The sequence below is a fragment of the Perognathus longimembris genome, chromosome 1 (genome assembly GCF_023159225.1).
Source record: "Perognathus longimembris pacificus isolate PPM17 chromosome 1, ASM2315922v1, whole genome shotgun sequence".
Lineage (NCBI taxonomy): Eukaryota > Metazoa > Chordata > Mammalia > Rodentia > Heteromyidae > Perognathus > Perognathus longimembris.
Genome location: NC_063161.1, coordinates 66,118,773 through 66,145,500, shown reverse-complemented (window position 1 = coordinate 66,145,500; position 26,728 = coordinate 66,118,773). Strand labels below are relative to the sequence as shown.

General features: G+C 42.6%; 1 protein-coding gene across 2 annotated transcripts in view; it reads left to right on the top strand.

The window, feature by feature from the left end:
• The window catches only part of Tmtc1 (transmembrane O-mannosyltransferase targeting cadherins 1), a 148,384-nt gene that overhangs the window by 61,360 nt on the left and 60,296 nt on the right, over positions 1–26,728 (top strand). For both annotated transcript variants that reach the window (XM_048366913.1, XM_048366906.1), the window contains exons 6-8: positions 16,329–16,410; positions 18,194–18,297; positions 25,521–25,710. In XM_048366913.1, the coding sequence (XP_048222870.1) occupies positions 16,329–16,410; positions 18,194–18,297; positions 25,521–25,710 (376 nt within the window). The remainder of the gene's footprint in view (positions 1–16,328; positions 16,411–18,193; positions 18,298–25,520; positions 25,711–26,728) is intronic.

Here is a 26,728-nt window from a genome sequence, read left to right as displayed (position 1 = left end):
CAGGTAGAGAATTGCTGCTCAGGAAGAGAAGAAGCAGTGTTTGGAAGCACCAGAGCATTCCGCCTGTGTATAGCTTCATTGCAGCATGGCTTTATTTTGCATCAGGAATGAAAACCAGATCATTGTGGCTTTAAAACAGTTTTGGTTGCTTAGAAGCAATTTTTGTTCATCTCTGATCTTTGCATTTAAAAGCAGTTGATTAGGCTGTTTAGGAGGTGAGGTTCAGAATATTAAAGAAGTATTGGTTCATTAAATTTCTGGAATAGTGTAAGGATAAAACTGTGAGAATGACTCATCCAGTTGGATTAATTTGCATTCCCTATTGGTCCTGCTCATGGTTCTGTACATATTTATGACACATTACTATATGTGTGAAAAACTGCAGGGTAAAGTGCCTTCAGTGAATTGGCTTATCAGTCCTGCTTAGATTTGGTAAAAACAACAACAAATAAACAGCAACAACAAAACCAGTACAGCCAGGTGCAGGGAGTTCATGCCTATAATCCTAGCTACTCTAGGGACTAACATCTGAGGATCAAGGTTCAAAACCAGCTTAGGCAGGGAAGTCCATGAAACTCTTATCTCCAATTATCCATCAGAAAAGCAGAAGTGGAGCTGTGGCTTAAAGGGGCAGAACCCTTGCCTTGGTCAAAAAAGCTCAGGGAAAGCACCCAGACCCTGAGTTTATTAAGCCCAGACTAGCATGCATACACACAAAAAGCAGAGAAGAAACAGATGCTCAGAAATAGAGTAATATAGGCTGCAAATTTTATTTTATTTTTATTTGTAAAAGCCTCAATTCTGAAAGCCATTAGATTGGCTAGCTAAGGAAAAAACACAGGAAAATTAGACAAGTTAATTTATTTTTTAAATTAAATGTTTATTATTATAAATGTGATGTACAGTTACATAAGTCAGGTAAAGAGTTTATTTCTTTTCAGATATTATCATCTCTTCCCTCCCTCTTTCTCATTTTTCCCCTTCCATCCCCACCCACAAGTTGTATAGCTGCATTTATTCATTCTGTCCCTTCATTTTTCTGTACCTCCTTTACCCCCCCCCCCAAAAAAAAGACAGATAAATGAACAAACAAGACAAAAAGAAAAGGAAAAAAATTAATTTCCATTTCCTGGAGTTGGTTTTGGTAAGTAGTATTTTATACAATCAGAGGCACAGAGGCATCGTATCGTGCCTTTGTGTTCCTTCCTAAGTATGACCTCCTGTGGTCTCTCTGTGTATGGACACCTGGAGAGCCTGTAATCCATCAGGTCCCGGTGTATTACTCTTTTCTTTTTTTTTTTTTTTTTTTTTTTTTTTTTGGCCAGTCCTGGGGCTTGGACTCAGGGCCTGAGCACTGTCCCTGGCTTCTTCCTGCTCAAGGCTAGCACTCTGCCACTTGAGCCACAGCGCCACTTCTGGCCATTTTCTGTGTATGTGGTGCTGGGGAATCGAACCTAGGGCCTCATGTATACGAGGCAAGCACTCTAGCCACTAGGCCATATCCCCAGCCCCTATTACTCTTTTCTTGATGGGAGAACTAGCATTGTAAGGCACTATGGCAAATGCTGTCAGGCATAGGGATGGGCACTTCCGTTTCACAGCCCTGTCAGCCCCTCAGAGGGCTTCATGTGGACTGTATGATTTTGATCCTCACCATACCATAGGAGTGCAAGATGTTTGCCTTTTCACACATGATGGTGGAGCAGCCAGTGTTGTGCCAAGTCGCAAGACCACCCCCAAGAAGACCACCGAGATTCAGACACTCCGAAATGCAAAAGCAAGGCAAGGCTTTATTTAACGAGCTGCCAACTCGGGCCTCGTCCTACCCACCGACACAGCGGAGGTTAGGAGGGAGCCCCGAGCTGTGATTACACAGGGCTTATAAAGGCAAAGAACAAGGTTACAACAATCAGCTGTGCAAGCAAGATTAGAACACAGGTACAAATCTGATTGGCTCAGGGTTCGATTCTAAAATGGGCTTCACGTGGTGGGGCCTGACTTCAAAGTCTGGCACCTCACCAGCTCTCCCTGAGGTTGCTGGGTCTCCCGTCATGCACCCCTGTGGCCAGCTTCAAGGCCCTCCCATGGGGTCGGGAGGCTTCAGTGGCTGCCTGTGGACTTCCGTCTCCCATCAGTTTCTCCCACTGTGCTATTGGGACAGTGAGCCAGCTGGCTTTTAGTGACTTTTAGAATGGATTTAGCACCTCCTGCCATATTCTTAGGTCTTAAAGGAAAGCTCTTCTTCATCTACACTACTGGACATGATCTTCCCTTGTCCTAAAGAATAAATGGTCCCTGGAACTAACTTCATTCTTCACTGGCTGTAGCAGGGGTCAGATCGACTACTTGGGTAAAGTGCTTATCTAAATACATCCTTCTGGAGTTTTTCTTCCTTGTTGGTGATACTGGGGATCAAACTCTGGCCCTGGGCATTGTCCCTGAACTGCTATGTTTTTTTAATTAATTAAATTTTGTTGACAAGGTGTTGTGCAAAAGGGGTACAGTTACCTAATAGGGCAGTGAGTACATACCTTGTGATATCTCACACCCTCGTTTTTCTTTCTTATCCCTAGATCAGGTAGGCATATATACAATACCCAGTGTACCAAAATCATATACAATAACCATGTGGCGTATGCCAAAGGAAATTCACCTAGAACTTTAAATGTAACGTCAACAATAGAGTCCTCCTGTGTCCTTCTTTTGGAGTTGTTTTTGCTTATCCTTGTCTTATAAGATCATATGTACATAGCTGTTGAGATATTGTGATCCACTGATAGGTCTATTCTAGACCTTTTTATGTTTAGTAGTTGTTTGGTTTTAGATACGTAACGTAAGGCTGCTGATCCAAACCTGTGGAAAATATCATTTGGCAAGAAGTTTTTAGTTAAGCACACCTGGTCTCTACTGTCCCCTCCCCCCCCACCCTAACAGTCATATATCAAGTAGACCATGCCCCTTTGTTCTCTGTATTTTAGGCTTGTCTCGCTCAACATTATTTGTTCAAGTTCTGACGATTTCCCTGCGAATGCCAATATTTTATCATATCTAATCGCTATGTAGTATTCCATTGTGTATAGGTACCACATTTTTTTGATCCATTCATCTGTAGTGGGGCATCTGGGTTGTTTCCATATTTGGGCTATTGTGAATTGTGCAGCAATAAACATGGATGTACAGATGTCTTTTTGATATCCTGAGACCTGTTGTTCAGGATAGATGCCTAGGAGTGGTATGGCTGGGTCATAGGGTATGTCTATGCTGAGCTTTTTGAGGAACCTCCATACTGTTCTCCAAAGTGGTTGTACTAATTTGCACTCCCACCAACAGTGGAGAAGGGTTCCTCTTTCCCTGCATCCCCTCCAGCATTTGTTGTTACCTGAGTTCAGAGTATAGGCCATTCTAACTGGAATGAGGTGGTATCTCAGGGTTGTTTTTATTTGCATTTCCTTTACTACCAGGGATGTTGAACATTTCCTCATATGTTTCTTTGCCATTTTTATCTCTTCTCCTGTGAAGTCTCTCTTTAGCTACCTTGCCCATTTAATAATTGGTTTACTGGGCTTGGAGGGGCTTAGTTTTTTGAGTTCTCTGTAGATGACAGATATTAGGTCTTTGTCTGTTGCTGTGCTAGTGAAGATCCTTTCCCATATGGTTGGCTGTCTTTCTAGTTTGGTGGCTATGTCTTTAGCTGTGCAGAAACTTTTTACTTTGTAGTAGTCCCATTTGTCGAGACTCTCCCCTATCTGTTGTGCCCCTGGGACTATATTCAGGAAGTTCCTTCCTGTGCCTATAAGTTCTAGTGTCTCTCCTACTCTGTCCTTCAGTAGTTTCAAGGATTCAGGTCTGATGTTGAGGTCCTTAATCTATTTTGAGTTGATCTTGGTGCATGGTGATAGGCTAGGGTCTACTTTGAGTTTTCTACATATGGCTGCCCAGTTTTCCCAGCACCAGTAGTTGAAGAGGCTATGCTTTTTCCATTGTATGTCTTTAGCTCCTTTGTCGAATATCAGCTGACTGTAAGAATGAGGCTTTATTTCTAGGTCTTCTATTCTATTCCATTGGTCTTCAGGTCTGCTTTTATACCAATACCAGGCTGTTTTTGTTATGATGGCTCTATAATAGAGCTTGAAGTCTGGTATTGTGATTCCTCCTGTGCTGCTTCTTTTGCCTAGAATTACTTTGGCTATTCTAGGTCTTTTGCTGTTCCATATGAATTTATGGGTTGTTTTCTCTATTTCAGTGAAGAATGTAGCTGGGATCTTGATGGGGATTGCATTGAATTTGTATAACATTTTGGGCAATATGGCCATTTTCACTATATTGATTCTGCCTACCCATGAGCATGAGATGTCTTTCCATCTCCTTGTGTCCTCTTTGATTTCCCTTTTTAGATTTTTATAGTTCTCATTAAATAGATCATTCACGTCTTTAGTTAGGTTAATCCCTAGGTAATTTATTCTTTTTTTTTTAGCTATTGTAAATGGTACTATTTCTATAATTTCCTTTTCTGCTTGTACGTTGCTGGTGTACAGAAAAGCTGCTGATTTTTGTGGGTTGATTTTGTAGCCTGCTACTTTGCCAAAAATGGTTTATTAGGTCTAGGAGTTTGGGGACTGATATTTTTGGGTCCTTCAGATATAAGATCATGTCATCTGCGAATAGGGATAGTTTGATTTCTTCTTTGCCAATGTGGATCCCTTTGATGTCCTTCTCTTGCCTTATTGCTATGGCTAGGGATTCTAGTTGAATAGAAGCAGGGAGAATGGGCATCCTTGTCTTGTTCCTGAGTTTAGGGGGAATGGTTTTCGTTTCTCCCCATTTAATATGATATTAGCAGTTGGTCTGTTGTATATGACTTTTATTATTTTAAAGAATGTTGCCTCTATTCCTGTTCTCTCTAGGGCTTTTAACATGTATGTGTGTTGTATTTTGTCAAAGGCTTTTTGGGCATCAGCTGAGATGATGATGGGGTTCTTGGTCTTAGCTCTGTTGATGTGGTGAATTACGTTTATTGATTTGCGGATGTTGAACCATCCTTGAATCTGTGGGATAAAGCCTACTTGATCATGTTGTATAATTTTCTTGATCAGTTTCTGGATCATGTCAGCTAATACTTTGTTGAGGAGCTTTGCATCTGTGTTCATTAGTGATATTGGTCTGTAATTCTCATTTTTTGTTGGGTCTTTGCCTGGTTTGGGGATGAGTATAATATTAGTTTCATGAAATGAGTTTGGGATTTCTCCCTCTGTTGCTATTTCCTGGAAGAGTTTGAGGAGTATTGGTATTAGCTCCTCACTGGAAGTTTTATAGAATTCATTGGTGAATCCATCTGGGCCTGGGCTTTTCTTTGTTGAGAAGCTCTTGATTACCTCTTGTATCTCGCTGTAAGTTATTGGCTTATTTAGTTGATTTATTTCTTCTTGATTCAGTTTGGGCAGTTTATACTTCTCTAAGAATTGATCCATTTCTGTAAAATTTTGTTCTTTAGTGAGTAAAGGCTGTGGAAGTAGTTCTTTATGATTGTTTGAATATCCTGTGTATTTCTTGTAATTTTTCCGGTGGAGTCCCTAATCTTACGGATATGAGTCTCTTCCCTTCTTTTTTTTTGTAAGTCTTTCAATGGGGTCTGTCAATTTTATTTATTTTCTCAAAGAATCAGATTTTAGTTTTATTTACTTGTTGAATGGTCTTCCTATTCTCAATCAGATTTATCTTTTCTTTAATCTTTGTGATCTCTCTCCTCCTAGTCGTTTTAGATTCAAATTTTTCTTGTTTCTCCAGATGTTTTAACTGCATCATGAGGTTATTTATCTGTTCTGATTCCATTCTTTTAATGTGTGCACTGAGGGTAATGATCTTGCCCCTCAGCACTGCCTTTGCTGTATCCCAGAGGTTGCTTTGGGATGTATTTTCATTGTCATTGTGGCTTAGAAATTCATTAATTTTGTCCTTAATTTGCTCTGTGACCCAAGTGTTAGAGAACAGTGAAGGGTTTAGCCTCCAAGTATTTGTGTAGTTTCTGTGGTATCCTTTGTTATTGTGGGTTACCTTGATTCCACTGTGATCAGATAAAATACATGGGATAATGTCAATACTCTTGTATTTGCTGAGGTTCTTTGTGTGGACTATGATATGATCTATTTTGGAGTATGTTCCATGGGCTACTGAAAAGAATATGTATTGGGTCTCTGTAGGGTGATCTGTCAGATCCATGTGGGAAAATGGTGTTACTTAGGTCTTTGGCTCCCTTGCTAATCCTCTGTGTGTTGGATCTGTCTCTTGGAGAGAGTGGAGTATTAAAATCTCCCACTATGATTGTATTTGGGTGTATCTTGTTCTGTAGTTCTGAAAGAATTTGTTTGACATATTTAGGGCCTCTTTTGTTCGGTGAGTATAAATTTATCACCGTGATATCTTGACTCTGGATTTTTCCTTGTATTAAAATGTAGTGCCCTTCTTTATCTTTTTGAACTGATTTTAATGAGAAGTCTAGCTTGTCTGAAATTAGGATGGCTACCCTTGCCGTTTTGGTAGGTGTGTTTGCTTGGAAGATCTTGCTCCATCCTTTCATTCGGAGCCTGTTTTTGTCCCTTGCTGTAAGATGGGTCTCTTGAAGACAACAGATAGCAATTTTTTGTTTTGGGATCCACTCTGTCAGTCTGCTCGGAGAATTTATACCATTTACATTCAAAGAGATCATGGATAGGTGTGGTTTTTTTCCCCTTCCATTTTCCTGTTAGGCTGTGTTTCCTCTCCCTTTTTTCTTGTCGTTATTGAGCTGCTCTTCCTGTTGGGCTCTGGCTATTGTAGTTTCTTTCTGTTTCAGTCTGTGTATCCTGTACGATTTCTGTTGGGTGGGGCTCCCCTCTTAGAATTCGCTGTAAAGCTGGTTTTTTATTCACATATTCCTTTAGTTCCTCTTTGGTATGGAAAGATCTGGTTTTTCCCTCAAAAGTAAATTCTAATTTTTCTGGGTACCTAATTCTGGGTTGGCAGTTGTTGGCCTGGAGGACTTGGATTGTGTTCTTCCAGGCTCTTCGTGCGTTTTAAGTTTGTATGGAGAGGTCTGCTGTGATTCTGATGTTTTTTCCACTGTAGTATAGTACTTTCTGTGTTTTGGCTGCGTTCAAAATTTGCTCCTTATTGTTGAAATCTGAGGCCTTGATTATAATGTGTCTGGGGGAGGATCTTCTATTGTCTGGTCTGCCAGGTGTCCTATATGCTTCTGTTATTTGGGTGAGGTTTTCCTTTTTGAGATTGGGGAAATTCTCTGTAATAATTCTCTTGAATATGTGTTGTATACCTCTGCTCTGGTTTTCCTCGCCTTCATCTATTCTGATTATACGCAGATTATATCTCTTCTCCCTGTCCACAACCTCCTGGATTAGTCTGCCCTAGAGACAGTTTCTTGGAGTGTGGTAATCTTCTGGTCCTTATCAGCTGAATCATCATCCAAAAGAGAGACTCGAGATTCAAGATGATCAATTCTTTGTGATGTGGCTTCGAGTGTGGTTTGCATTGAGGCGAGAGAGCTGTTTATGGTTGCCAGATCAGCTCTCATTGTGGTAATTTCTTCTTTTAATGAGTTGTATTTTGAATGTATTTTTTCATGCATTTCATTTCTCAGGATGTTAAAATCTTCTTTAATGGAGGAATAGACTGTATCTATTTTTGCTTCCATTTCTTTCTTGACTTCCTGATGGTCCTTCACGACTTCCATTCTAAACTCCTGGAATTGTTTTCTGAATTCGTTCCTGAGGCTTTCATCATTTCTGCTTTCTTCACCTCAGCTGTTTTTTTATTCTCCATCTCCTCTTCGGTTGTACTGTGTTTTGGAGCTGGTAAGTTGGCTTGACCTTTCATAAAATTTGTAATATTTCTTTGTGATTTATGCATCTGGAGTTTTTGCACTTCCTTTCAGGGGCCTGTAGGTGGCGGCCTTGGGTTTGAGTTCAGCTGTTGAACCTTACTACCCTATGGGTAAGCACGACCATCTTGGTTGTTGCCAAGTTGGTTACCCTCCCTGCAGTTAGGGGTGGGTAAGTTCTGTGGCTTTCTCTGAGGGACCGTGCTCCACCGCCGTGTTGTGCTGACCCTTGTGGACCCCTGTTGGGGGTTCGCGGGTCACTGATTCAGCGTGGCATGGAGACTTTTCTCTTCTTTCTTTCCCTGTTAGTTGCTGTGGGTCAAGAGAGCTCGCCTCTCAGATTTGCGTATTGCCTCTGAGGGGTGGCTCGCCCACCTGTGCGGAGTGTTCCTGTCAGAGCAGGCATTGCCATTGAGGGGCAGCTTGCCCACCTGTGTGCTCCCGTGTGTGAGTGGGTGCAGGACCCTCCTGCTGGAGGGCTAGAACGCTGACCCATGTGGGCCCTCTGAGGGGCGCGTGCATGTGAGCTCTTGTGCTTCTTTTGGGGGTCATGCTGCCCCGGATTATTGGAGGGTGCTTGTGCCCTCTCGCAAATCTACTGTGGGGACGGTATGCATGGCCCCCAGCAGGTTCAAGTGTCTGGGTATGGGTTGGTGCCCACGGACTCTCTGTGCCTCTGCGGTGAGGGGGGCGTGTGCTCGAGCCAAGGTGACCCTGCTGGGCTGGTATTGCACACCAGCAAGCCTGTGACTGTTGTTCAAAAAGTCCACGCAGACCAGGGTGCCTCAAGTGGTGGTCAAATGCCTACCAGACCTTGGTTCCTGCCGGGGGGCTGGTGCGGACAGATTCAGGCTCCCCCTCTGGGGCTTTGAGGGACACTGGCCTAAGGTGTCTCCCGGCCACTTTGTTGGGTGCTGCTCTGCCACTGCTAGGTCCTGTGTCCTCCCAGGAGCTGTAGGGTCCTGGAGCCGTCAGATATGGGGCTCTTTTGTTCCCTCAGGACAGAGAGGGGGAGGGAGGGAGCTCTAGTTTCTTTGTCCCCTTGTGATGAGCTCTACATCAGGTTTTGGGTCTCTGCCAGAGCTAATCTCCCGTTTGTGGGGGTGGGGTCAATGGGGAACTTACTGGTCCTGGATTGTGTGTGTGCCCTATGTTGTGGTGGGCTTTCCTGGGCTGGGGTGTGGTGATTGGATTGTTTGGCGGTGGCGGTCCCAGCTCTCTACATCCGCGGCACCCAGTTCCTCTGCTGTTGTCTGGTCCCATCTGTTCGGTCCTGCGCCGCCGCCTGGCTCTGTCCTGTCTGCGCGCAATCTGGGGCCCATGGAGCTCCTGCTGTCTGGTGTCTAAACTCGCGACAGGACTTTTCTACTGTTGCTTCTGTGGTCGCTGATGATCTGCGGTCCCATTGGCGGGTGCTGGGGCCGCTCTTCCCCCTGAACTGCTTTTTGCTCAAAGCTTGCACTCTACCATTTCTGACTTTCTTGGTAACTTATTGGAAATAAGAGTCTTATGGACTTACTTGCTTGGGCTGACTTCAAACTGTAACCCACAGATCTCAGCCTCCTGAGCGGCTAGGATTACAGATGTGAGCCACCTGTGCCTGGTTTGAAGTTAGTTTTTCTTGCTTTTTTTTTTTTTTGCCAGTCCTGGGGCTTGAACTCAGGGCCCGAGCACTGTCCCGGGCTTCTTTTTGCTCAAGGCTAGCACTCTACCACATGAGCCACAGCACCACTTCCAGCCTTTTCTATATATGTGGTGCTGCAGAGTAGAACCCAGGTCTTCATGTATACGAGACGAGCACTTTACCACTAGACCATATTCCCATCCCCTGGAGTTTGTTTTCTTGTGGTGAAGTTCTACTGATTTTGATATTGTGCTTTTAAAGTGTGATTCTTCTGTCTGAGCCATTGCCACTAACCGACATGATAATAATTATTGGTTCAAGACTCTGAAGCCTTTGTGTTAAGAGAGAGCAGAAATGATTTTAACCAGTCCTGTAATCATTAAACTTTGCCTGTAAGCCTTAGTGTTTAGAGAGAGTAGGAATGATTTTAGCCAGTAATCTTGTGATCATTAAACTGCCTGTAAGGAAGGGGTGATAAAATAAAGACTGTCTTAAAGGGAAGAGACATCCTTTAACTTTTAGATTAAACTTTTATTGTTTTTAGATAAACTTTTAATTTAAAAATAAACAGTGAGCTGGACACTAGCATTACTTGTTCATGCCTGTAATCCTAGGAGACCTGTAATCTCAGGAGGCTGAGAACTGAGGATTGCAGTTCAAACTCAGCGTAAGCAGGTATAGCCATGATACTTTTTTTTTTTTCATGAGACTCTTATTTCCAATTCATCACCAAAAAGCTGGAAGGAGAGCCATGGCTCACGTGGTAGAGTGCTAGATAAAAAAAGTAAAAAAGCTCAGTGACAGTGCCCAGGCCCTGAGTTCAAGCCCAAAGACTGGCAAAAAATAAATAAATAAAGCAAAAATAAAAAAGAACTTCAGGTTTAAATATAGGATGGAAACAAAGAAGAGGGCCAGGAGGCATGATTCCCAGCTAAGCAGGCCTGGGTACTGTGTTCAGCCATCTTATGTCAGGTCTGCTTCTCTGAGGCATGGTTGCTCCTGGTGAAGTTACTATCTAGAAGGAGTCAGTTGAGTTTCTGTCACATGATGTCTGCTGTGACTGGGTGGGGGAGATCCACCCTCTGTCCCTGTCTTGGGGTCTTTCCTCCTAATTGGGAAGCATAGGGGCCCAGTCTCCTCAGGAGAGGATCTGCCTAAAAGACTCACTGCTCCTGGAATCTTACCCGTATCTTAGTGTCTTCAGCCAACCCAATGAGGAACGAACTAACCTCTTATTACCAGATTTGTCTGTCTCTCTAGATAGCTATCTATTCATTGGTGCTGGTACTGGGGTTTGAACTCAGCTCTCTAGGGCTCTAGCAGTTGAGCCACATCTTCACTTCTGGCCTTTTGATGGTGAATTGGAGATAAGTTTCACAGACTTTGTTGCTCGGCTGGCTTCAAACTGTGATCCTCAGAGCTCAGCCTCCTGAGTTGCTCAGATTGCAGGCTGTGGATTACTGGCTATTTTTACTAGTTTTAGACAGACACTCAAGTGATTTTAACATGTTTGTAAAGCTGAGCTTCTCTAAGCTTAAGGTATAGAATACCGAGATCTGCCTAGCTTTACCTTCTTTTTTTTCTCTCTGTTCTATGCTTGGTCTTGAACTCAGGACTTGGGCACTCTTCTTTGCTCATGGCTAATACTCTACAACTTGAGCCACAGCTCTTCACTTCTGGCTTTTTGGTGGTCAGTTGGAGACTAGTCTCATGGACTTTCTTGGGGGCTGGCTTTAAACCTTGATTCTCAGATCCCAGCCTCCTAAATAGCTAGCATTACAGGGATGTCACCCTTTTCCTTGCTCTGTCCCAGTTTTTCCTACCTGGCCCCACCCACAGGTTGTCTTTATTTCTACCATTTGTGTGTGTGTGTGTGTGTGTGTGTGTGTGTGTGTGTGTGTCTGTATGAGAGAGAAGAGAAGAGAAGCTTAGGTAAATGCTTCTTTGTAAGTAATGTGACAGGTAAATCATTTTAGATTTCTGGAACAATTTTCAGGCCTATTGAGTGGGAACTGAAAGTCTTTTGAGGCTTCTGAGTAGACAGAACTAAGAAATGCACTGTTAACTGCTTAGAATACTTTAGTTTTTCCCTCCAGATATCATTTGGATATCAAACAAAACACCAAAGGTTGTTCCTTGCAGAATGCCTTTGCTTATTAAGGTTTGGCGAAGTACTTTATAAGTTCAAAGAGAGTGCTTTAACAAGCTCATTTCTAGATAGTTCTTAGTAAGCTTATAATGTTTTCTGTGAGCTGTCTCTGCCATATTTTGGTCCCCAGAAATCTTTTGTCTTGTGTTTCAGAGAAAAGCAGTTGTTTGCAAAGTCTTATTGTAAGAAGCCTTATTCTGAAGCCTTATTCTAAAAGCTCTGAGTTTTTTCTCAGTATGTGATTTTAACTAATATCCTTTTAAATAATATATAAAATTAAGTTAGGAATCACAGATATAGCTCTTTGTAATTCATTTGTCTTACAGTTCATCATTTTGCTACCCAGAGCTGACATGTAAGCAGAAATGATCCTTTCTGAGAAAGGATGGCATGTTTGATAAAAGATCTCTTAAGCTATTGCTATTTAAGAAGAGAAAATATATTATCGGAATAATTTCCTTCTTCATATTCTGTCTATACCCCAAACTGTGAGCACTTTTATTTTGTACCCTGGCCTCATACTGGAAGGAAAAAGGATTGAGAAGAGGCAGGTAGAGAAACTTAAAATTCTTTTTAGGCCACTAGACATTTATTGATCATTTTGCTATACATGTAAAAGAAAGGAAGAGGGCTGGGAATGTGGCTTAGTGGTAGAGCGCTTGCCTAGCATGTGGAAGCCCTGAGTTTGATCCCTCAGTACCACATAAACAGAAAAGGCTGGAAGTGGCGCTGTGGCTCAAATGGTAGAGTGCTAGCCTTGAGCACAGAGAGGCTCAGGGACAGTGCCCAGGCCCTGAGTTTAAACCCCAGGACCAGCCAAAAAAAAAAAAAAAGGAAGAAATCCACATCAACCTTAAAAGCATGGTTAAAGCCAAGTAGCAGGATGGGGGCGGGGTAGAGAATTTGAGAGAAAGCAAAAATAAACTGTTAGGTAGAGAAGGATAGAAAATAGCATATATGACATATGGCAGGCAACATATGGCCCATTGTGGCAGTTGTTGTTCCCAAAATGCTTTGGGCTTCTGCTCAAAATGGTGTTTCTTCTTCCTACAATGCCCTAAGTTCCTGCTCAAAATCATACTTCAATAGTGAGGTCACATCTCATGCACAGTCCGGCATGATCCGTTGGACTTACATCTAGTGGCAGAGACCAATGAGGGACCCACGTTCACATATGGGCCCTCACTGACCTGTTGGATCCTGGGGAAGGAGAATAAGGCATAAAAGCCACTTTCCTGGGGGACTTCAATAGACTCCCAACTCCAGTCTTTCCTACAGAGAGTCTGTCCTCTGCTCCCACTTTCAATCAATTTGCTGCATCACTGCAGGGTGGAGAAATGGGACCATGCCCCTAGATAGCCGCAGATGGAAAATTACTGAAAGAAAATACTATGGATAAGGAAGATTCTGGCTCAAGTGGCCTAACAGGGTCCTTGCTGAAGACAGGCCAGGATGATCAGGTATCACCAGTGTGTGTTGTGTGTGTGTGTGTGTGTTCAGATATCTGTGGTGATCAGGTATCAAATGTGAGAGGTTCTTGCTACACGGACTTAGCAACTCTCATTTTTTATGAGAACATACACAAATGGGTACTGGTATTCCCATAGCCTGACTGAACACTGACCAAGGAAACAATCTTATGTATTAAGTATGGATGGACGGATGTTTCATGAACAAAGGCAGCGACTCAGAACAGGAAGCACTTATTTAGATGTCAGGATCTATGGTGGGTGATTTGGGGTGGCTGGCTGGTCTCCGCCAAGGTCTGTCAGTATGCTTGAGGACTGAGTTACTCTGAAAGACGAACTTCAGGAAGAAGACAAATTTTAGCTCTGAGAATAATAGAAAATATATGGGGTTGTAATAGCATAACTTTGTTTTCTCCTCCTGCCTCCTTCTCTTCCTCCTCTTCTCCTTCTCCTTCTCTTCCTCCTGTCTCTCTCTCTCTCTCTCTTTCTCTCTCTCTCTCTCTCTCTCTTTGGTGCCCGTCCTGGGGCTTGAACTCAGGGTCTGGGCACTGTCGCTTAGCTTCTTTTGCTCGTGGCTAGCTTCTCTACCACTTGATCCACAGCACCACTTCTGGTTTTTTGTTTTGGTAGTTTATTAGAGATAAAGAGTCTCACAGACTTTCCTGCCTGGGCTGGCTTTGAACTATGATCCTTAGATCTCAGCCTCCTGAGTAACTAGGATTATAGGTAGGAGCCACTGGCTCTGGCTTTTTTCTATTAAAAATTTATTATTACTATTAATTACTAGTTGTACAAAGGGGTTACAGTTCCATAAGTCAGGTTATTAAATATAATGTTTCTTAGTTAATATCACTCCTTCATTTACCCTCATTTTCTTCCTCCCACTCCTACCTTCAAGTTATGTAGTTCATTTTTTACATAATATAAATTGACTACAATGACTGCATTTTCTCACCTTCCTGTTGTCTGGTTTCTTGGGGTGGAGAGGAGAGGATGTAGAGAATTCAGCACATGCAAGCTGCATATCCACCTTAGGAATCATAGGCTGTCTGACCTAGTGGTTCTTAAATCAGGGCACCAGGGCATTTTGTCCTATTTTGTCATTTAGTACAGTGTCAACAGACATAAATAGAATCTCAGAAAGAAGTATTTTTAATCTGAATTCTAGGCTATCATTGCTTTGGGATGTTACACTTTAAGTGTAAATTGGTATCTGAGCTTAACTTCTTGAGGAAGTGGAATTTTACCAACAATAATGCTTTATGACCATAATTACTGAAAATAATTATTACAGCAAGCTTTCAGAGAAACAATACATGAGACTTCATGTAAGGTGAACATTGAAAAAAAAGCTTAAACTTTGTAGCTTGTTGTTCTATAAAAGGAAACCCACTTCTGATTTTTCCACTGTGTTAAACAAGCAACAGAGTGAGTGACCTTGAGAAATGAACTTTCCAAAAGCCAAGCCTGCCAGGAAGCCCTTTTTCCCTGTTTATCTCTACCCTGTCCTCCCTCCACCTTCTCCTGCCTCCTCTGCCATTCATTCCCTTTGACTTCCTGCTGCCACTTACCTCAACCTCTAAATATTCAGAGCAAGCCTGAAAATGATAGGTACCACTGAACTGAAACTGGGAGGAGGGTGCTCAGCATTGAGTGCTTTGACTTTTAGGATCACAGACCCCTGCTGACAATTGAACAAACATCATAGCCAGTGACTTTGCCTGAGAAAAATACATAGATGCACATGCAAGTGTGTGTGTGCATGCACACACACACACACACACACACACACACGACCTTGTGTGCAATCTCAGGGCTCCCTAAATTAGCTTTGGGACAGAAGCTATTTGTTCTCCTGTGCTTTGAAGCTGACAGTATCCCTGACGTGGGACAGGAAAAGGACTTAAAAGGAGCACTTAGGATGGATCTAGTAGAAAGTTTATTACTAGTTAACTATTTTAGTTTATTATTAGTTAACTCTATTTTCGTTCATTACTAGTTAACTCTGTTTTGTATTTTGGGAACTCTCCATTTCTCCTATTCATTTAATACTTAGATCTGAGCATGTGACACTTTCAATTGTGTGTGTGTGTGTGTGTGTGTGTGTGTATGCATGCATGTACACGCATGCACGTGCGGGTGCCAGTCCTAGGACTTGAACACAGGGTCCGGGTGCTATCCATGAACTCTTTTTTTTTTTTTAAATCAAGGCTAGCACTTTACCACTTGAGCCACACCTTTACTTCCAGCTTTTTGGTGGTTAATTGGAGATGAGTGCCAGGGACTTTTCTGCCATGGCTGGCTTTGAACCATAATCCTCAGATTTCAGCCTCCTGAGTAGTTAGAATGACAGCTACTTACAAAGATTTTTGACCAGACAGGAAGAGGAAAACAGAAGTGCGGAGGGAAATACCTGCTGTTGAGTGAGACTGTCATTTCCCCACACTTACAAAACAGTTATTACTAAACACAGGAACCACATAAATACTAAGTAGTACCCAATATGAGTGTTTTCCTGTGAAACTCTAAGGCACTCAGATCTTTCAAAAGGATTCATGTTCTGATATAACTTTACCCAGTGTAGAAATTTCATTCAAATGCAGATTGTAAGAGATGCTAGAAGAAATTCCTTTGAGTAATCATTGGATTAAAAAGAGTGAAAGAACAAGCAAATGAAAAGGAATGGGAGAAACCAGAGTGCATTGGGAAATACTTGTTGGATTATGTGATTTAAGTCAGCTTTCTTCCACTGTGTACTTTCAACTGTAGCCATGTGGCTGGGACTGAGGGCTCACACCTGTCATCCTAGCTACTTGGGAGACTGAGATCTGCCAATCACAGTTCAAAGCCAGCTCCAGCAAAAAAAAGTCTGTGAGACTCCACAATTAACCAGGGGGGAAAAAGCCACAAGTAGAGGTGTGGCTCATATAGTAGAGCATCAGCCTTGAGTGAAAAAGCCCAGGGAGAGTATGAGGCCTTGAGTTCAAACCCCAGTACTGACACAAATAAATAGATAAATTCATACATACATATACACATACATAAATAGAAGCTTTCCTTGGCCTCCTAGGTTGTAGGCAACAGAGCTAGGGGCTGGGGTTTGTGTCCAGACTCCATGGGCTGACTCCCAGCTTCTCCAGCTACATATTTACTTGGGAGACAGTAATATGTGGTACATGTATCTAAATTTTTTTTTCCTCTTCTCTCCTCTTTCAGGTTCCTGACAACAGGCAGCAACAGTAATTATCTTCTTTCTATGAGACCATTTTTCAAAAGGGCCATTCTGGTCATAAGTTATGTAAGTATGTGTACAAATGTGTTTGTGAAATGTCTTAATAAAGAAGGTTTTACTTCAACTCAGCTCAGATACATGACCCAGATAATGTAATAGAATCATCAGTAGAACCAATGAGATCTTGACACAGAAGAGTTTGCATAATGTGAATGTTCTTTTTTGGCCAGTCCTGGGGCTTGGACTCAGGGCCTGAGCACTGTCCCTGGCTTCTTTTTGCTTAAGGCTAGCACTCTGCCACTTGAGCCACAGTACCACTTCTGGCCGTTTTCTAGATATGTGGTGCTGGAGAATCGAACCCAGGGCTTCATGTATGCAAGCTCTCTTGCCACTAGTCCACATTCCCTGCATAATGTGAATGTTACACAGTTTTGGAAGGTCTGCGTGAAAATATTCTGGATAGGCTGAGAATGTGGCTTAATGGTAGAGTACTTGCTTAGCATGTATGAAATCCTGGGTTCGATTCCTCAGTACCACGTAAACAGAAAAGGCCAGAATGTCTCAAGTGGTAGAATGGTAGCCTTGAGCAAAAGAAGCTCAGGGACAGGGTCCAGGCTCTGAGTTCAAGCCCCAGGACTGGCAAGAAAAAAAAAGAAAAGACAATATTCTAGATATGTGTGAACTCAGTGATAGTGTGGTCTACACTGAAGGCCCTTTATATCTGTCTGTCAGTCTACCATCCTGTGGTTCGAACTCAGGGCCCTGGGCACTGTCCTTGACCGTTTGTTGTTATTGTTATTTGCTAGTGCTCTATCACTTGATCCACAGTTCCACTTCTGGCTTTTTTGCTAGTTTATTAGAGATAAGAGTCTCACAGATTTCCAGCCTGGGCTGGCCTCCAACCATGACATGACCCTCAGATCTCAGCCTCCTAACTAGATAGGGTTACAGAGGAGAACCAGGTCTCAGAATTATCTATTGATGGGTAATGATCCCAGAATTTCGTGTTCTAGATAGAGTAGCCATGTATTGCCATGCATGGCTTAGTGACAGTATTATCTGGTGGTGTTACGGGTCCAGAAATTGATTATTAATGAGACCACTCAGATGACAATCTGGGGTGAAAATAATTTTATTGAGCGAGAAAGTACTGATGCGCCAAGACTGCACGCAAGGTTGGGATCTGTAGATGCAGCCCTGAGCCATCTCAGAACGCTGCTTATAAACCCCCAAACCACAGGAATTTTCCCTTTAGCCTAATCATAGTGGCTCATTTCACGAAGTGTCCAGGAACCGGTCACAACCAGGTCAGGACATCTTGACCTTTACTGGAAATCATCTGACCCTCAAGTGATAAGACAGGATGAAACTGGGTGTGGTGGTGGGTGGGAGGCTTATAGATGTGAGCAGTGCTAAGCAAGAAAGCCCAGTGACTACAGCTCAGACCAGGTTACACCAACAATACCAACCATAGTTGTTAAGAGCTAGTTTCAGTAGATGGTCAATTACATCATTTCAGTGGTGCCAGTCGCCTGCCCAGGCAATCTCTCTCAAGGGCTCACCCTTGTCTGTCTCCTACACTTCTTACTCTGTGATACCCAAACCTCCTTGGCTTTTCCCATGACCTCTCTTTCTAGAGATACAGAACTTCCTTACAGCCAAGCAGCTGGGTGCTAACGATAATCAGGTTGGAAGTTGCAGGACCCCTTAGCGGTGAGGCTTCCAGCTGCTTAGTTGCGTTGCTACCTTGTTCTGCTGCTGTGTACGTGTAACCACGCTGGGAGCCCTCTCAGAGAGAGAAGGGCTCTGCTCAGCACTGCCATCTTACCAAGCTTCTCCTTTCCTGTAGGTGGTGGTGATTTTGTACTTCCGCCTGCGGATAATGGGAGGGTCTATGCCCCTCTTTTCAGAGCAGGATAACCCAGCTTCATTCTCACCTTATGTTCTTACAAGGTCAGTAGAAATAAATATTCTAAGCTTACTTTTTATACCATAGTTTGTTTTCTAACATTTTTATTGTTTTTTTTAACATTTTACTAGTATATATGAATTTTATAAATTAATGACACATGTAGTAATACTTTCATTTATACTAGAACTTTTTAAACATTTTTATTGTTATTATAAAAGTGATGACAGAGGGGTTACATTGTCATCATATATCACCAGAAAGTTTTAAGCAATACTAACCTAAACAATAAAATATAAATCCTAAGTAATACTGAACTGAACTGGAGTTTTAAGTAATAGTATGTAATGCTAACTACAGGTAGCTTTAGACCTCAAGGAAAGAAATGTGTTCTTGGATTCACATAGTGGCAATTGTATGCAACAGAGGTGCTTGTTTCAGCCTGTTGCTTGTATTGTTCTCTTTTGGTTTATGTCTATTTATTCAACAAGTATTTAATTAGGCATTTGCTATCAACAGTACCATATCTGTTAGGTGACTAATAAGGCAAATCATTTTTCTTTATTATTTCTCTCTCTTTTTTTTTTTTTGGTCAGTTTGTGGGGCTTGAACTCAGGACCTGGGCACTGTCCCTGAACTCTAACTCAGGGCTAGCACTCTACCACTTTGAGCCACAGTACCACTAACAGTTTTTTGGTTATTAGTTGAAGATAAGAGTTTCACATTTTTTCCTGCTTATGCCTGTCATCCTAGCTATTCAGGAGGCTGAGATCCAAGAAGGAACACTGTTCAAAGCCAGCCCCAGACAGAAAAGTCCAAGGGATTCTTTATCTCCAATTAACCATCAGAAAACCTAGAAACTGAAAGTGGCAGAGATGTGGCTCAAAGTGGCAAAACACTAACCTTGAGCAAAAAGAGCTCAGAGACAGCACTTGAACCCTTAATTTAAGCCCTATGGACAAGAAAAATGAAGGAGGGCGGGAGGGAGGGAGAGAGGGAGGGAGGGTGGGAGGGAAGGGAGGGAGGGAGGGAGGAAGGAAGGAAGGAAGGAAGGAAGGAAGGAAGGAAGGAAGGAAGGAAGGAAGGAAGGAAGGAAGGAAAGGGAAGGGAAGGGAAGGGAAGGGAAAGGAAGGAAGGGAAGAGAAGGGAAGGAGGGAGGGAGGGAGGGAGAGAGGGAGGGAGGGAGGGAGGGAGGAAAAGAAGGAAGGAAGGAGATTATCTATGGCATGGAAAGACAGAAGAAGCCTGTATGACTTTTGCTGTAGCCTATAGTTTTGGCTGGTTATGCTGTGTGTATTATTACTGTTTACTGCGTTTTTGTATGTATGTATCAGTATTGGAGCTTGCTCCCAGCTTCTTGCTGTCTTGGTTAGCTTTTTTGCTTAATCCTGGTACTCCACCACTTGAGCCATACCTCCACTTTTGGCATTTTGCTGGTTAATTGGAGATAAGAGTCTCATGGACTTTCCTGCCCTGGCTGGCTTCAAATCATGACCCTCATATCTCAGCCTCGTGAGTAGGTAGGGTTACAGACGTTTGCCACCAGTCAGTTTTAGGTTTTGAATTCTGAAAAATGAACTTTTGAGGATTCAGATAATTGATATTTTACTTCTTGAAAAATACTATGTTTAAATATCCACATTGTCTTTCCATTGCTATATCAAATCTAAGAGAAGTTGTTAAGATCTGAAGAAGTAGCTCTTTCATTTCTGTTAGCATGGAAACATCAAACAAAAATTGCTTTGCAGAATGAGCAAAATATCAGGTTCAGGCTTTGATTTCAGCCTTCTGTTTCTTGCTGTGGAATGTTCTGGAAAACATTTCCAGCAGTGCAGTTATGTACTGGGTGTGCTGCTAGAGGCATTCTTTCCTGATTCTCAGAGTTTATGTCAGCCTTGCTTTAACTTCATGATCACTTGGGATTACATGGGCTGTGCTGGTTGGGGGGAAAGGGGGGTGTGGTCAACGTCCCAGGCAACCTTAAGATGTGACCATGTGACCGGTGCCAGTACTCCCAACTATGTAGGAGGCTGAGGCCCAGGCAGGAAAGCCTGTGAGATTCTTATCTCCAATTAACCACCAAAAAGCTGAAAGCAGAGCTGCAGCTCAAGTGGTAGAGTGCCAGCCTTGAGCACAAAAGCTCAGGGACAGTGTCCAGGCCCTGAATTCAAGCCCCAGGACTGGCACAGAAAAAGATAAAAAGATGTAACCATGATGTTACCTTTTAGGTCTCCACATTAGTAATAAAATGCTCCTAGCAAGCCCTTGGTACAACTGTATTTAAGACCCCTCTCCTGTGTGCACAGGCTGGACATGTCTGCTTGCTTTAGGACAGGAAGAAATCATGGTTGGCTCCTTAGGCACAAAGGAGGCAATGCTCACTCTACAGAGGTTTTGTAGATGACAGGAAATCTCTATATTCAAAAGTATTACAAACTTCAAAGTGATGTACATGTTAACAGGATATTTCAGGTGTGTGTGTGTGCATGTGTGTGTGTGTGTGTATGTGTATGTGTGCTTGCGTGGGCACATGCACTAGTACATGCCTTAAATTGAGGACCTCTCACTTTTGCTTGACTTTTTCACTCAAAGCTGGCACATACCTCCCCTCTAGATTTTTGTTGTTAGTTGGAGATAAAAGTTTCTTGGATTTGTCTGCCCTGGATGGCTGGGAATCATGATTCTCAGATCTCAGCCTCCTGAAGTAGCTAGGATTACAAGTGTGAGTCATTTACATCAAGCTAACAGGATTGGAAAAAATGGGATAGAAAGAGGTTCATTAATAGGCCAGCAGGATTTTTCCACGGATAGCCAAGGTTCTGGACAGATTCAGAACTATGTGTGAGTGGAGGTGGACATCAGTTATTTTGGAATAAAAATGTCTTTTAGTGCTTTATGGAGAAAGACCACGGTGAGACTGAATTTAGTAGGTGCCCTTTGTAACTAGATGAATCACTTTTTTTTTTTAAACCTGATGGAACTCTCTTAATAAGATAATTATTAATGACACATTTCAAAGGTCACAGACACTGACATTTCAGGCTTACTTTTTAGCTTACCCATGGTAACAGGAATTTTTTATTTGAACTGTAATAAGAATTGCAGTTTAACACAAATGAAGAAAACCAAGCTCAGCATAGCTTCATAATGATGTGTTTATATGAGGGGCACATCTTATTGTACAGTTCTTACTCATACCATGAACCACCATCCATCTAGTCCTTCCAGTCCCCACCTCCTGAGTTGCTAGGATTACAGGAGTGAACCACTATACTCAGCTATGATTTTTAAAAATTTTATACCTTTTGATACTGTCCTGTCAAATCATAGAAAGCAACATTTACATATACAGTTAAAACCTTTTTTCTTCATTGTTTCCATCTTTTTTCCTATTTAAATTCTCTGTCCAGGTGCCAGTGGCACACATTTATAATCCTAGCTATGCAAATCTGTGAGATTCATCTTTAATTAACCAGCAAAAAGCTGGAAGTGAAGCTGTGGCTCAAGTGGTAGAGCACCAGCATTGAACAAGAAAGCTAAGGGACAGTGTCGAGGCCTTGAGTTCAAGCCCTACTTCTGGTACCAAAATACAAGCTATGTAAAAATTCTTGAGCCATCTTATTCTGCTCTTTCTGAAGGTCCATTGAGATTTGATGTTTATCATATGCTTCCCACCCGTGTAATGTACACAGCATTCTGAGCAGCAAAGCCCTGCGGATGACTTGAGATTTGATGTTTATCATATGCTCCCCACCCATGGAGTGTTTGCAGCGTTCTGAGTGGCAGAGCCCTGCAGATGCCCTTGTAGAGAGGAAGCACTGAATCTTATTACACTTCAGCACCTAGAAAAATTCACACAGTGCTTCAACAGTGTTGTGCCCATCTGTTGAGGTGGGTGATGCAGAAAATGGTTTTCTTTGGCTGTTCTGGAGAAGGTTATACCCAGGAGAACATGATACAGTCGTGGTGAACACTCTGCCTGCACAGTACTATGTTGCTCTGGTTGGTGAGACCGTGGCCGCCCTTCGGTGACAAGTAGGAGCTTGTTTCTGTTTGTAGTGCATGATTTTCTCTGTGTAGGATGAGGAAATAGGTTAGGCTCATGGGTTTTATATGTTAGGCTCATGGGGCTTTTTTGCTTTTGGTCTGTGCTGGTATTGGGGCTTCTCTCCTGTGTCTGGCCTTTTTGCTCAAGGGTAGTGCTCTGTTACTTGAGCCCCTGCTCTGCTTCTGGCTTTTTGGTGGTTAATTGGGGATAAGAGGGGCTGGGGATATAGCCTAGTGGCAAGAGTGCCTGCCTCGGATACACAAGGCCCTAGGTTCGATTCCCCAGCACCACATATACAGAAAACGGCCAGAAGGGGCGCTGTGGCTCAAGTGGCAGAGTGCTAGCCTTGAGCGGGAAGAAGCCAGGGACAGTGCTCAGGCCCTGAGTCCAAGGCCCAGGACTGGCAAAAAAAAAAAAAAAAAAATTGGGGATAAGAGTTTCATTAATTTTTCCATCCTGGACAGCTTTCAACAATGATTCTCATATCTCAGCCTCCTGAGTAGCTAGGATGACAGGTACAAGCCATCCAAACCTGGCCTATGCTTTTGTTATTTCTTAGCCAAAAAGTTTATGCAAAGACAGGAACAAAATTGATGAATGTTTTTGCATGAAAAGCACTGCCATGTTTGGTGTTGATTTCAATCACATGGTCTGACCAGGAATGGGATGCACCATCCCCATAGTCCTAGCTTCCCTGCTATGGGTTTCTGTCATGAAACCTCATGCCTTTCCTAATTTATCGAGCAAAGTGCCTGATGAAAGTGTCCAAGTTGATTTGGTTAGCAGGATACTGTAGTGGTTTTCCTCCTGTTAGTGAAATTTATAGCAGAAAATTGGTAAAAAAAATAATTCCTTTTGTGTTTGCTCTTGCTGAGAGACAGACAGAGACAGAGTTGGGAGGGAAGGGAATGGAGGGAGAATCAACAGGGTCAAGATATTGTACAGTTGATTTAGTTTCTGATATTTTAGAAGATATGAACAAGGTGATTGGCCTGAATGTAATCCATAGCTAACAAGTTAAAAAGAAATACTTTAGCTAGTGATTACATCTAGCTCAAACAGCCCTCCCTAAAATATCATTAGCATTTGGAGTGATTCCAAATGGCCTCTTTGTGCTTATATCTGCAAGAAACTTGAAATGCTATGTTAGTATTTCAGAGAATACTTAAAGAACTTATTAGCAACATGGCCTGAATCCATGTGAGCTTGAAGATAGGGAATATCTCTGCACTTCTAGACATAGCACGTGTACCCCAAGGGAACCATGAATATGGGCATTGGTGGCTCATGCTGTAATCCTAGCTATTCAGGCGGCTGAGATAGAGAATCACTGTTGGAAGCCAGCTCAGGCAGGAAATTCCATTAGACTCTTACTTCCCATTTACCAACAAAAGCCCTGAAGTGGAGCTGTGGCTGTGGCTCAAGTACCAGCCTTGAGCATAAGAGCTAAGGGACAGCTCCCAGGTCCTGAGTTCAAGCCCCAGGACACTGTACTTGCACATGTGTGTCCACATACATGGACAAACAGAATCTTGGTAAATTAGTAGTTTTAACTTTTGTAGTATTTATAAACAAGGGAACTTGCTTTTAGTTCTGTGATTTTTTTTTAACTTTAGTTTTTAAAACCTATTTGAGTTACAATCTGTTTTTAAAAGTCACAGTAAGCATACTTCTAAATATAAAAAGTAACTGCATTGGGTGTAGAATTTAATAAACATAACGATCTATTTCTTCATTATTATTATGGGGGGGGGGGAATGTGTCCTGGGGCTTAAACTTAGGGCCTGTACTTTGTCCATAAGCTTTTTTGCTCAAGGCTAGCACTTACCACTTGAGCCAAAGCTCTGCTTCCAATTTTTAGCTGTTTAATTGAAGCTAAAAGTCTCAGGGACTTTCGTGCTTGGGCTGGCTTTGAACTGTGGTCCTCAGATCTCAGCCTCCTGAGTAACTAGAATTACAGGCATGAGCCACCAACACCCAGCAAAGATAAATAAAAATAATAAGATTTTTTGTGCCAGTACTAAGTCATGAACTCGGGGTTTCACACTCTTGTGACTAAGGGATTTTTATCTCCTCACCCCAAATAACTTTTTAAAAAATCACTTCAGATCAGTCTGTTCTACAAATGACAAAATGTTTTCAAATTGATTGGGCTTCTGAACACTACTAAGAAGGGAGAGTTCAAACATCTCTTACCAAAAGAATCATATCGATATTAGTAGCATTTCTGACATAGCTTTCAGGAAACATTTTCTTTCTGGTATTTATCTTAGGTTGTAATGCATTTATTTTTGTTTTATTTTATTTTTTGCCAGTCCTGGGGCTTGGACTCAGGGCCTGAGCACTATCCCTGGCTTCTTTTTGCTCAAGGCTAGCACTCTACCACTTGAGCCATAGTGCCACTTCCAACTTTTTCTGTTTATGTGGTGCTGAGGAATCGAACCCAGGGCTTCATGCATGCAAGGGGAGCACTCTACCACTAAGCCACATTCCCAGCCCAATGCATTTATTTTTGATACTGTCTAAGGTCAGGTTTGTGTCCTTTGCCCACTAAAGAATTAAATGGCAAAGAAATATTTACAGCGGACAGAACAAGTTGATTTGAGGGGGAATAAAACCCAGTGGAACAGACACTTTGAAGAAAGGGGTCCCAGAGATAGTAGCCCATGAGCCAGATGCATGGTCCCCCACTGGGGGCTTATTTTTTTATTTAATTGGTTGATTAAGGGCTAGAACTGTCATAGGTCTCCTGGTTCCGTGCCTCCAGAACAAACAGGAAGTTTTCTTTTGATTGGCTCCAGAGCTGGGAAGCAGAGGAGGTGTGGGACATCCATTCACTCAGCTCATTGGAGGCACATGCCCTGATGGGAACCAGAGGCCAGAGGAGATGCATAGTTCTTTTGCATGCTGGCATTAAGCTCACATGCTTTTTTTTCTGTCGTTACCTACCCAGCCGGAGCAGCTAATGCTCCCTCATTTGCATGGTAGCTTTTAAATGTATGTTCTGGAAACTGTGTCTTTGCTTGTTCCCCATTGGTAAGGCCAGCACCTAAGTGAGTGACTAGAAGTTATCAGATACAGATGATCCGTGGGAATGGATAAATGTCTGAGCCCCTCGTGGGGGACAAGATCTTTTCTGATCTTCCCGGTATGATAACCCCGACAGAGATGAAATGTGGGTCTTGAGTTGTGTTTCTATATGCTTCTTTTTCTGTATAGATTCCTTACCTATTCCTACCTCTTGGCCTTCAATGTGTGGCTTCTGCTGGCACCTGTGACCCTGTGCTACGACTGGCAGGTAGGCAGCATCCCTCTGGTGGAGACGCTGTGGGACCCGAGGAATATGGCCACGGTTCTCCTCCTGGCTGTGGTGACCTCCCTGAGCCTGCACTGCCTCGCAGCATTCAAGGTAACTGTCCCCAAGTTCACTCGTACCATTGAAGTAAGAGAGTCTGTGCTCAGTAATAATCATTTCTTACCTGGGAGGTCTGCATTTAAGTTGAATGTCCCTGGCTTATAAAACATTTTTGTATTTAAGTTTCTAATAGGTAATTTAGACTGTTAAGAACTTAATTGCCTACTTCTATTATATGATTCATCTGTCTGTGTTTTCCCCCACTGCAGAAACTGAATCTCAAGGTTTTCTTCTTGTTTGGTTTTGTTTTTTTGCCAGTCCTGGGGGTTGAACTCAGGGCCTGAGCACTGTCCCTGGCTTCTTTTTGCTCAAGGCTAGCGCTCTACCACTTGAGCCACAGCACCACTTCCGGATTTTTCTATATATGTGGTGCTGAGGAATCGAACCCAGGGCTTCATGCATACAAGATGTGCACTTTACCACTAGGCCATATTCCCAGCCCTCAAGGTTTTCTTCTTGCACTGGTTGTGTGTGTGTGTGTGTGTGTGTGTGTGTGTGTTGGTATTAGGGTTTGAACTCAGGGCCAAGGAGCTGTCCCTTAGCTTTATTTTGTGTGTGTGTATGTGTGTATTTTGCCAGTCCTAGGGCTCGAAGTAGGGCCTGAGTCCTGTCCCTGAGCCTCTTTGTACTCAAGGCTAGAACTCAAGAACTTTTTTGCGTAGTCTGGCTTCAGACCATGGTCCTCATCTGTCAGCCTCCCGAGTAGCTAGGTTTACGAGTGTAAGCCACTGTCACTCGGCATCCGTTAGCTTTTTCACCCAAGGCTGGTGTTCTATCAACTGAGCCACAACTCCACTTCCAGCTATTTACTAGTTAATTGGAGATAAGAGCCTTATGGACTTTCCTGCCTTAGCTGGTTTTGAGACATGACCCTCAGATCTCAGCCTCCTGAGTAGCTAGGAATTACACACATGAGCTACAGACACCCAGCTGGCTAATTTTTTAAATGTTGTTTGTTTGATTTAATGCATATATAACATACTGGTAAGTAGTATAGTTATAAGTATTTAAG